This window comes from Chenopodium album, chromosome 15 (genome assembly GCF_948465745.1).
Source record: "Chenopodium album chromosome 15, dcCheAlbu1.1, whole genome shotgun sequence".
Lineage (NCBI taxonomy): Eukaryota > Viridiplantae > Streptophyta > Magnoliopsida > Caryophyllales > Amaranthaceae > Chenopodium > Chenopodium album.
The window spans coordinates 52,392,180-52,403,897 of NC_137848.1; the positions used below are offsets into that span (position 1 = coordinate 52,392,180).

Sequence of the window (11,718 nt, forward strand, 5' to 3'; positions counted from 1 at the left end):
AGTAGTTTCTTTCTAGGGTTTATGGGGATCCATAATTAATATGAAGGGATAATTTGTTATTGTTGATTATTGATATTGCATGATAATTTCTCATTGAATTGTTTTAACGCTTTACAACTGAATCATGAATCGAGCAGATGTGATCACTTGTAAAAGTATAGCAATATTGAATTGATGAATCGAGCAGATGTTAATTTGATATTAAAGGCTATTTTCAATAGGAACTTAGATCTAGTATATTGCGAGAACCTGTTAATCATGTTATATGTGCAATATTAATTATTGATTGTTATGTCTTATCCTGGAATATTAATTATTGGTGAACCTGCGACCCTAGGTTTTCTTATCATTGATTTCTTCCCTATCCTTAACCTCCGATGTATAGTTCCCTTTTTACATCAATAATTTAGTTACTTGATAATTTGGATTGTATTAATTAACTAGGAATAGGAAGACCAGTTTCCCTGTGGATTCGACCCTACTTCCCTATCTACTTTAGTTAGAGGACTTAGGTATTACTTTTGATTAGGGGATACGACTTAAGCCTGTCAAAATTTGGCGCCGTTGCCGGGGAAACGGTTTTATTTTTATTTCTAATTATTATTAGAGTCTAGATTATTTTTTTTTATTTTTTTATTCTTTTTATGAGTTTAAAATATCCATGCTTACGCCACTGCAAGAATTATATAATTTTTATGCGGCACCTGACTACTGTTGTTGTCAATATCCTCTTTGTCATGAAAATCTTGAATGCCCTTATAGTGAGTTTTTTGTGCGTGCCCCTGATGATTTTAGAGTCTTTCCATATACCTATGATCATATTCGGAAATGATTAGTTGCTAATGAAAGTTATTGGAAGACTCTTGATGAAAAAGTCTATGGACACTATAATAATACGAATGTTATTGAGGAGGAAGAACCATCGGTTATAAAATTTGTGGTTGAAAAATCATTGGTTGACGAATCAGTGATTGAAAAATCATTAGTTGTAGAAACGGTGGTTGAAAATTCCTTTGTTGTTGATGAGGTTATCTGTGAGGGTAAAATTTCCAAGTCATTATTGGATGATAAAGACAATGACTACCTCCATGTTCGTTCTATTAATTCTAAATTTTTAGCGGAGGAAGTAGAAGGTTGTGGTGTATTTTCATCTCTTTCTTTTGATTTTTCCTTCTCCCTTGAGTTCTCTTTATGTGCTCCTAACCTTTTCTTTGAAGGGATTAATGTGCTTATTATTAAGCCCTATATAGTCCTTAATGAAATGTTTGCAGGAGCGTTTGATAATTACTCAAGGCATTGAATTCTTCCGATTGAGAAAAGGAATATGGTCGAGCGGGACCTTGATAAACTAGCGCTTTGCGGGAGGCAACCCGTATTTTATTGCTTTTTAGTGTAGTCTTTTCCTATTTTTGTGTGTTTTCTTTTTGTTTTGTTTTAGAGAGGTAAGGAGAGTGTATCATATGTTTGTGGAAGTAATAACACGCTGGACTGCACTCGTATTCGATCGGGCAGAGCTCGCCCGATCGGGCGCGCGTACGCGTCAACATACTTTGTCAACTTCGACAAGCCATTACTTTTGCGTTTCTAATCGGATTTTGGAATGTGACCTATCATTGGAAAGCTCTTCAAGTGTACTTTCCAATTCAATTGGAATAACTGAATTATGATTTATACATCAAAAGTTATGATCAGAATAGTGCACATGACTTAGTTTTTATCTTTTTCCCACTAACACTTTGTTTCTTTCTTGCCCAATTTTGTTCCAAAGAGATGCATTGCAATCCTCGAGGCTTTGGTAACATTGATGTGGGGAAGATGATGAGTAGTCACCTTGACTACTAGCTTCTCTTTAAGACAATGAGGACATTGTCTGATTTAGCTTGGGGGGAGGTCTCGTGTTCGTATGGTACATCTTTCACCCTCTCTTCTTCTTTTTTTTTTCTTTTTTATTTTTGGTGTGCTTATTTTAGTTTATTGCTTTCATAGTATAGTTTTTATTGTTTTCCTAGGCTAGATTTATTGCTTTCAAAAAAATAAAAAAAAACAAAAATACGTTCTAATGAATTATGAATCATGCTTCCCTGTGCCCCATACTTGAAAATTTTTGGTGTCTATTTTAGTATTATGCTGTTATAATTTTACAGAATTTGTTAATTTATAAATAATTTGTATATAATTTGTTTCACGTTGTTTGAACCTAGAAAAGAAGTGAGCATTTTGTATGGTAAAAATTATGCAACATACTGACAGGGTAAAGTCGTATCCCCTAATCAAAAGTAATACCTAAGTCACTTAAAAAATATTTTTTCATATCTTTCTTGGCAAGCTTTCCATACACGATTTAAAAAAATCTTTTATAAAAAATCCTAATTTTATTAATGGTAAAGTAGTATGTAACAAGTTTCCAATAAAAGAAATGGAGCAATTATTTAGATACATACGACCGCAAAAAGAAAGTAGAGCAAGTAATAAAATACGGAGGGGTTAGATATAAACATATACTACATTTTGTTCACAAAACGCAAAACACTAAAGCAGATAAATAGTTTCATCATATTTTCTTAGTGATAATAACCATAGGAAATGCCTCCATCTTAGCTTTCAAAAACACCAATCACCTACCCCTCCTCAAGTAGTGTCATTCGAATCATCGAAGCATGTATGTGCTGGACCAATCAATATTTTAAAATTATCGGGGGTTTTTGGGTCTTAATAATTATCATTTCTGGGTTCCTTGGCACGAAACTCATTTCCAGCTTGATGCACTTTTGGATTGCAAGCCTTCTGATTTTGTTTACAAGATTAGTCCTAAAGGGTTCGGGGTTGGGGTTCGAGACGTAGAGAAGGTGTCCATTTCGGAGCTGAAAGAGAAGCTTGTGGGCTTATACCTTTGCTATGATGGAGGCTTTATTCAGACACTCAGTCTGATTCATCAAGAATGTAAAGCTCGAAATCTGGAGTTTGAGATTGTCCTGGTCTATATACCCATCCGTAAGGATTCGAGTGTGAATCCACAGTTGTTCCAGGAGGCAATCAATTATGTGTTACACGAGCTGAATGTATCTACTTCTTGGTGGGTCTCACCATTCGATGATTTTGTAAGCACCATGCTTGGTGATTTCGACGAGGATCAGCTAATCATCCTGGATCCCCGTCAGAATTTTCCTGAACTCTCTGGAAAACGTGTTATTGAGCTGTATGGTATGCTTGGATACCCCTTCAGTCGGAAGGCTGTTGTTCGGAGATTATTGGAAGAGCTAAGTGCATTCACCTTAGAGTCTTTCCTGGTTTACGGGCCACAGGATTATGTACTTCGTAGGAATATCAATAGTGGTAATGTTGAGAAAGTGTCAGTGGCAGAACTACGAGGTAAGACTGTTCTTCTTTGTTTTGATTGCTATTTTCAGACATCATTACTGCTTTGGCTAGAAAAATTGGTATAATGAACAATATACATACACAACACCGTGGAACAATATACATGGACAACATTCTGTTCAAAAAAGGCAAAAGGCTAATGCAAAATAAATAGTTTCATCATAACAACTTAGTGACATCAACTAGCAGGAGATGCCTCTATCTTTACTTTCAAATACTTCAACTCCTCTTCAATTTGTGTCATTCGAACCATCAGAGCATGCATGTCCTCCTGCCCCTTGGAAGTTTCCTTGCTCATTGGCACAAAATCATCCTTCTTCAAAGAAGCACCATTGTTGGTGAACTTTTTTGGGAGATGCTTGAATTCGGCAAGTCCTTCAATGTCAAATCATAGTCAACCATCCTTGATTCATTACTCTACACATTAAAATCAAGTATGTTATTTCAAACCGATGGAAATCACAAACAAAATTATTTGAAATGATTCACCAAAGGAGAGGGAAGATTCCTCCAAAACAATTAATAAGACCCGAGGATATACCAACAAAAAGGTTTAAACACCACAGATTATTGTGAGAATTGGAGGTTCTTTGTTTACATTTAATACTATATTTACCATACAAAATGCTCACTTCTTTTCTAGGTTCAAACAACGTGAAACAAATTATATACAAATTATTTATAAATTAACAAATTCTGTAAAATTATAACAACATAATACTAAAATAGACGCCAAAAATGACACGTGTCATTTCTTGGTGTTGTTTTTCTCTCCAAAACTTTCCCTCCCCTTTTAGCAAAAAATCTTTTAATTTTGGAATATTATTATAATACAATTATAATAATATCGTTTTATTATTTTTTAAACGGGGTATTATTGATTTTTTTTTCCAAAAAGTAATAACAAAATTGATTCATATAATTGATATTTACTTTAAAACATCATTTTGATTTTTCCTAAAAAAATATCTCTAATATTTTGTTTTCTAATGGAGTATTAGATATATATGACTCTAAAATAAAAATTTGTGTTTGACAACTATATCATATGTCTAAAATATCAATCAATTTTTGCTATTATTTAATAAAAGAAAATAGTATCTTAGTAAATACAATAAAAATTATTATGCGAAACATTTGATTGAGATAATAAATAGGGAAATTCTCTTTGGTAAACCTCTAATTTTTACTTTCCTCAGTGGTAAATTGCAAAAATTCTTATTATCCTTGGTAAACTTTAATTTGTTATATTTTTTCAATGGTGAACTTAATGAAGCAATTTAGTTAATATTTAATCATGGTTAACATTTTTTTAAAATAAAAAAATAAATAAAATTCCTAAAATATCCAAACTTAACTCATCTTCTTCCCCAACCAGCATCCCACCATGCCGGCGTTGGCACCGGTGCCCACTCCCCTGCCCCTACCCTCGCCGGTGCCCAGCCACCTCCCTCGCCGGCGCGCCGACCTCCCCAACCCGGCGCGCCTACCCCCAATCCCTAAAACCCACTTTCCTTGCCCGAAACCCACCTTCCCCCCCCCCACCCCAAAATCCCCCAGCACCCAATACTCCACCATCAAAAACCTAATCGACCCTTCCCCACCTTCGAAACCCATTGGTTTTTAGAACCATGGCCTGATTTTTGCCGCTGAAACCCATAAAAAACCGAAGCACCGCCGCTGAAATCGATTGATTTTGCTGATTTTCGCCAGTTGTTTTGGGTCGTGGGTCTGGGTTCGATCTAGCGGAGGATAGAGAGGTTGCGGTTGCGTGGAAGGAGGAAAAAGAGAGGAGATTTGTGGTTGCGCGCGGTGGCCGGTGGGAGGAGAGTGCTCGGTTAAAGGAGAGAGAGGAAAGGTAATGGGCGGTGGTTTGAACATTTGGGGTTCCGCGTTGGTGGTGGTCTGGGTGGGGGAGAAATTTGGGTTTTTTTTTAAAAAAATAATTTAGTTATTAAAATATAAAAGAAAGTAACCATGGTTAGTGAGTTTATATTAAAATAGCTACTCTCTTTGGTAGTCAAAATTCGAGTTTACCAAAGATAATAAGAATTTTTGCAATTTACCATTGAGAAAAGTAAAAATTAAAGGTTTACCAAAGAGAATTTCCCATAAATATATTACATTCGACGTTCATAGTAAAAGACATGTAGTGATAAGCGACATCTTCTAGTTATCTTTTTTTTGGATAAGTATGTAGTTATTATCTACCTAAACTTTTAAATCAATAAACAAACCATGATCAAACGGCAATTATTAAATAGATTCAAATACACTTTTTTTTATAATAACAAAGAGCGATGATATCACGTAAAACATCAAACTATAAACTATTTTTGTTAATATTGACTTTCATAATGAATTCATTTTACAAATTAATAATAACTTAGTCATTTAATTTTTTATAATTAAATATAATGTCAATTAAAAAATAATTGACCTAACCTAGTAAGTAGTAACACCTCTAAATTTAATCCCGCGTATTGTGTCCTTGTATGAGACGCGTCACACCACTATATACTTACAACTCCAAAGTCCAAATCTTCCTTTTACAAGGACAACCAAATTGACATTCTTGTGGCTATAATTCAGAATTTGAGAACCACTTGAATTGATGAATTGCTACAACTTGATTTGGATTGAGTGAGGGCCGCCACCAACCAAATAAAACAAAGTATTCACATTTTCCTCCTTTCGTTGTTCTCCCCTTCATCTCTCTTCTCGCTCCTTAACATTTTAAGGTGAGAGTAGAGAGAATAACAGAGGAAGAATAACTAGAATGGAGTCTGCAATTATTACCAGCAATCACATTTCTCTTGCATTATCTATCTCCAGAAACCCCAGTTTATCGACTAAAAATGCTGCTGGTAACTCATTTCTTATCATTCTCTTTTTGGGTATTTTTGTTTTTTTGTTTGTTCTTGCTTATAATTTGCTGCATTGTAAGGAAGTTGTATATATGAATTGGGTTGTATTTGTATGGTGTATAAATATATGAATTTGTGATTAATTAAAGTTATGAACTTTGATGGTAGAATTGTGATTGGTGCTGTTTTGGAGTTGATTTAAGTGATTACTTTTGATTTTAGAATGGGTGATATTTATTATTGTGTGGTTGTAGAATTGATTGAAAACAACATTTTCTGGTAATCCATTGATGGGTAGAATTATATTTCAAGAAGAAATGTCATTTAGCTTCTTTGAGAGACCCTAAGTCAATGGGTCAACTTCTATGAAGAGAATGCAAGTAAAATGCCTTAACAAAATTTCCCTTTAAGAAATCTAATAAAACCAAAAGCATGCCACCAAATTCGCCGTATTGGCCCATATCGTATGATGGATGGTTAGGCATCTTTCTTGAAATGAGAACAATTTGTTTAACTTTGTAAGGATAGCACATGAAAGGAACAATTTCTTGGATACTAGGTTCTTTGTTCATTTCCATTGCTTGTAACCCTCATCACTACACTAAGCTTAGTTTGTGCTGTTATTAGACTTCTAATGATTATCCACCAGTTATATCTCTATCTAGAAATACATTGCCCTGTTAAGGCGTTAACTGTTTGTACAGTGCTTTAATGGCTTGGTCGTGATGGAGTTGAAGTGTAGTTCTTGAGTAATGGGTAATATGGAGGCTATTAGACAATTAGGTGTTAAATGCAAAGACCATTGACATTATCACATTAGAAGACACCTGCTGGAAAGTTATATACTTCATGTATGTTTTGTACTAAGAGAGTATATGATTTGGAACATGTTTTCATGAGAATAACGCCCTAGTCTCTTATTCTTCACTCTTACTTTGAGAACAAAAGTTAAACCATTTTAATTTTAATTTTTGATTTTTTTTTTTTGTTAGATAAAGGGATAGTCTTCTGCCTTATTGTTCTTGGGATTCTTATATATGAAATTATCAACGTTCATTGGTATCATAAATTGAATTTTATGTGTTTATGTTATGATTAGTACAACCAATTTTATAATCCTAGGCAAGGAATATTGTGGATATGAACTCAACAAATATGAATTTCAGAATGCTGTGGGCAATAGTGATGACATATTCAGTAATTGGTTATGAATAGAAACTTGTTAATTGTTGAATGTAATGTTCTATAAATTATTCGAAAAAACATATGTCCTAACCTCAAAGTGAAGATCTTGGATGCCCTAGATTGAATCATTTTAGAATACACATGTAAGTTGTGTCCAGGGTTTGTAAAAAAGCGCTGAGATGCAGGAAGTTAGGGGTCATTCGCCATTTGTGGTCTAGGCTTGGAGATTTCATTGAAGCGCAGCTGAGATTCACCTTAAAGCATATTGAGGCATACCAACAAATATTTTTATTGCTTATTATATATTATATGTACCTTACTTCAACGAGGCACACTGGGCCACTAGCACAGGAGACTCCGAGCTGCCTTGATGCATCTTGAGCTTTTTTATACATTGGTTGTGTCACATGCCTGTAGAATAAAATTTGGTTAATCCATGTTGCTCACTTTATTGGCAGGCATATCTTGCATAAAATGGCAAAAACCATGCCTAAGAAAGTTAAGCCATGTGAGACTCAACCAACAATGGAAGGGTACGAGAAGAAAGTCAGCCTTGGTGCAGGCTGTTGCTGTCCCAGTTGCACCACCCTCAGAACTTCCCCCTACCGATAACACGGAACACCTCAAACAGCTAGCAGAGAGTTATGGTTTCCAGCAAATTGGCGAACCACTTCCTGATGATGTGACAATGAGGGACATAATTACCTCCCTTCCTAAGAAGGTAAAGCTATTATTTGCTTCTGCAGTTTAAATTAAAGTTTCAACATGTAGACTCATTCCAGGGAATCCAATTTATGCTTAGGTGTTTGAGATTAATGACATGAAAGCATGGGGAACAGTTCTAATAAGTGTGACTTCGTATGCTTTGGGTATATATATGATTGTTAAAGCCCCTTGGTACTTGCTTCCTCTTGCCTGGGCGTGGACAGGCACTGCTATTACAGGGGTATGTTCCTTTAATTCAAGATCAGTATAAATTATCTTTCTATCTATAAACTCCTACATTACCTTGCCAATTGTTTGCTTTTTTGACTTTGAATCCCTTTTTCCTTTTTGATTTCAGTTCTTTGTGATTGGACATGATTGTGCTCACAAATCCTTTTCAAAAAATAAGCTACTTGAAGATATTGTTGGGACTCTTGCATTTATGCCACTTATATATCCTTATGAACCATGGCGCTTCAAGCATGATCAGCATCATGCCAAAACTAATATGTAAGCAGTCAACAGTAATCACTTAGCTTTGTATTGAGTGTTCCTCCAGAGTCTAGAACCCCCCCCCCCCCCCAACAGTATAGTTTACTGCACTTGTTCCTTTCCTAATACTTGCATTATTTTCCGCTTCCTCTTAAGATTTCCGTTGCTGATTCGATACTTATTAAATTATTACATGTATGCTTTAAGAAAGCCTTACAATCTGATAATGTCGGCCAGCTTAATGCTTTAGCATAGAGCTGAGACAAGCATGATGCCACTTGAGACATTAGCTTCTCATGTTTCACAAAGGGATTGACAGTCCATTCGGCTCTTTTAACCAGGTTGCGTGAAGATACAGCCTGGCTTCCTATCATGAAAGAAGATATAGAGGAATCCCCTGCCTTGCGTAAAGCTCTAATTTTAGGTTATGGCCCCCTTCGAACTTGGATGTCAGTAGCTCACTGGTATGACCTTTAACATTTAACCATCATCTGATTTCCAAAGATCTTGCTCAAATCACTTGATGTTTATTCTATATGTACGTCACTTCATGTGAGCAGGTTAAGGTTTCACTTTGATTTGAAGAAGTTCAGAAAGAGTGAAGTACAGCGTGCCACGATAAGCATAGCTGCTGTTTCTGCATTTATGGTTATAGCTTGGCCCCTGATTATATATAAGACCGGAATAGTGGGATGGATCAAATTCTGGCTAATGCCATGGTTGGGTTACCATTTTTGGGTAACAGAGCTCTTTCTTTCTTTTTTTATTTTTTTACCAACACTTAATTTTTGAGTGATATCATGTCTTTTGCATCATTAAACTGTCTTATAGTTGCTGGATCTTCTTGAAGTTCTTTGCCTTCACTTCTATGTGGGCTCATTATTATTTCCTTGTTCTTTGATTTATAGATGAGTACTTTCACAATAGTCCATCATACAGCGCCTCACATACCTTTTAAGGATTCAAAGGAGTGGAATGCAGCACAGGCCCAGCTGAATGGAACAGTACACTGTGACTATCCCCGTTGGTATTGTATTTTGTACCCATCTTTGCATTGAAAACTATATCTTGATTTGTAATAGTTCTAAACTTCTAATCACTAACATCTTCCATTTTTACATCCAGGATAGAGGTCTTGTGCCATGATATCAATGTGCATATTCCTCATCATATCTCTCCTAAGATACCAAGCTACAATTTGCGAGCTGCTAATCAATCCCTAAATGAGAACTGGGGAAAGGTATGTTTTCTTGTGTATAATATGAATGCATGGGGGTCCTTGGTGATAAACTGATAATGTTAAATTAGTTTATTTGTCCTGGAGCTTTTGCAATGTAAAGAGTTTATTTATTTATTAATTTTATTTATTGATTTTGGGGAATGGCCAGTTAGTCTCATAATTCTAATGTGTTGGTCAGTTTTTCATTTTAAATTTGCTGATCGAGTTGCATAAAGCTTCCAACTCGTAATATCTGCAGTTTATACATTATATTTTTGGATAGAATTAATAGTTGAATCTTAGTTAAAAGTTATTTTGAGCTTTAATAGCTTTGTTGGTATCTGTCGAAGACAGTTGATTAATGCCGTAAGTAAATATGTCTCACTTTTGCTAATCATGTTCATAATTCAAAATAATCCCATGCATTGTCTGAGTTTTATCAGGCTTGTTTATGCTGGGTTCCTTCTTCATTTAGTACTTACGAAAAAGGACTTAGAGGGTCTTTACTCTTTAGCTGCCTCTGTGCTCTGCTAGGAGTAAAATTGCGTACAATATATAATTTCAAAGGGTAGAGTAATTAAACTACCTCCGATTTTTTTTAGTTGCAACTTTGGGTAACTATTTGAGATATATAAAATATTCCAAAGTTGCAACTAAAAAAATTGGAGGTAGTATTATTTTTTGTCTGGAGTTGGTCCTTTTGGTTGTTATGGTTGTGGTAGCTGTTATGAGTTATGACACTTTCCTTTGCTTATGGCAGTACCTAAACAAGGCTGTATGGAATTGGCGTTTGATGAGAACGATTATGACAACATGTCATATCTATGATAAAGAAGAAAATTATGTCTCATTTGAGAAAGCTGTTCCTGAAGAATCACAGCCGATTTCATTCCTTAAAAGAGTGATGCCTGATTATGCTTGATACATTGCACAAATATTGATCCGCAGCATTCTGGGTAAAAGTATGCATTATGCAATGAAGTTTTTACTTGCCCATTGTAAATTGATGGGGTTGATGCCAGGGCCTTCATCATACTGTACTAGCAAGTGTAAGCTAGCACGACAAAAGTATCATGTCCATGGAAGGAGCCTGGCTGTGCTCTGCAGAACGTAGCATTAGTTATACAGATTAGATATTTGTATGAATCCTGAAAGTTTCTTACGATTTTTTTCTCCTTTCAGAATATATATATCTTCTTCTGGGTTGCTATCACAGGCCCGGCATTTAGCTTTTTCTTAAATCGTGTCTTCTTTATCTGTGGTGATCTCGTAAGGTTGGTAAAAAAAAAAGATAGATGGTTCGCCTCATTCAACAGATGTAACTGAGCAACTTTCTTATTTTTTGTCTGCTGAACTCGGAAAAGAGAATAGAAGCTGGAAGTGAAACATACTAACATTGAATACAGTTGGGTTCTGTTCGTCTAATTATACCTTTATACAGAGTATTTGAAAATGGCATATGTACAATTATTTGGCCTTTGAATGAAGATGCACTTTCAGATAATAATATAGAGATACAATGTAACTATTTGCTCCCGAACGCACACAAAAACAAACATAAGCACTTGTGAGCACATAAATGTCCATACGAATGCACCCACACAGGCAAGTCGATACACTTGGAGTTGAGACCGATCATGGGTATTATTATTAGAAATAATTAGAGGCTGGAGTAAGCTCTTCCAACTTCCAAGACTATCATAGCCCTTAAGGATATATTGAGTACCCGATAACATGTCCAAAGCTAAGTTACCAAGTACAAAAGTCAAATGATAAAACAGTATGCGTTTATTTGGTGGATGAGAGTCCAAAGTCCAAAGTTTCTCATTTGACACAACACTTTAAATTTTGCACAATTCATACACGTCAAAG

The 11,718-nt window shown here is 35.3% G+C and overlaps 1 protein-coding gene across 1 annotated transcript; it reads left to right on the forward strand.

The window, feature by feature from the left end:
- Window positions 1–6,026: 6,026 nt before the first annotated feature.
- On the forward strand, window positions 6,027–11,087 carry LOC145583365 (omega-6 fatty acid desaturase, chloroplastic). The gene is made up of 9 exons (XM_081640602.1): window positions 6,027–6,245; window positions 7,889–8,151; window positions 8,233–8,376; window positions 8,494–8,645; window positions 8,969–9,091; window positions 9,188–9,365; window positions 9,536–9,654; window positions 9,753–9,867; window positions 10,607–11,087. Exons 1-9 carry the CDS (start codon window positions 6,158–6,160, stop codon window positions 10,766–10,768), a joined length of 1,344 nt encoding a protein of 447 aa, XP_081496728.1. The 5' UTR covers window positions 6,027–6,157; the 3' UTR covers window positions 10,769–11,087.
- The last annotated feature ends 631 nt before the right edge of the window (window positions 11,088–11,718 follow it).

Bases quoted from the DNA above. Each gene is read 5' to 3' on its own strand.
- LOC145583365 (XM_081640602.1), top strand. From the start codon at position 6,158: ATGGAGTCTGCAATTATTACCAGCAATCACATTTCTCTTGCATTATCT. The intron at 8,152-8,232 runs GTAAAGCTATTA...ATTTATGCTTAG, and splicing joins TTACCTCCCTTCCTAAGAAG to GTGTTTGAGATTAATGACAT. The intron at 9,092-9,187 runs GTATGACCTTTA...TCATGTGAGCAG, and splicing joins TGGATGTCAGTAGCTCACTG to GTTAAGGTTTCACTTTGATT.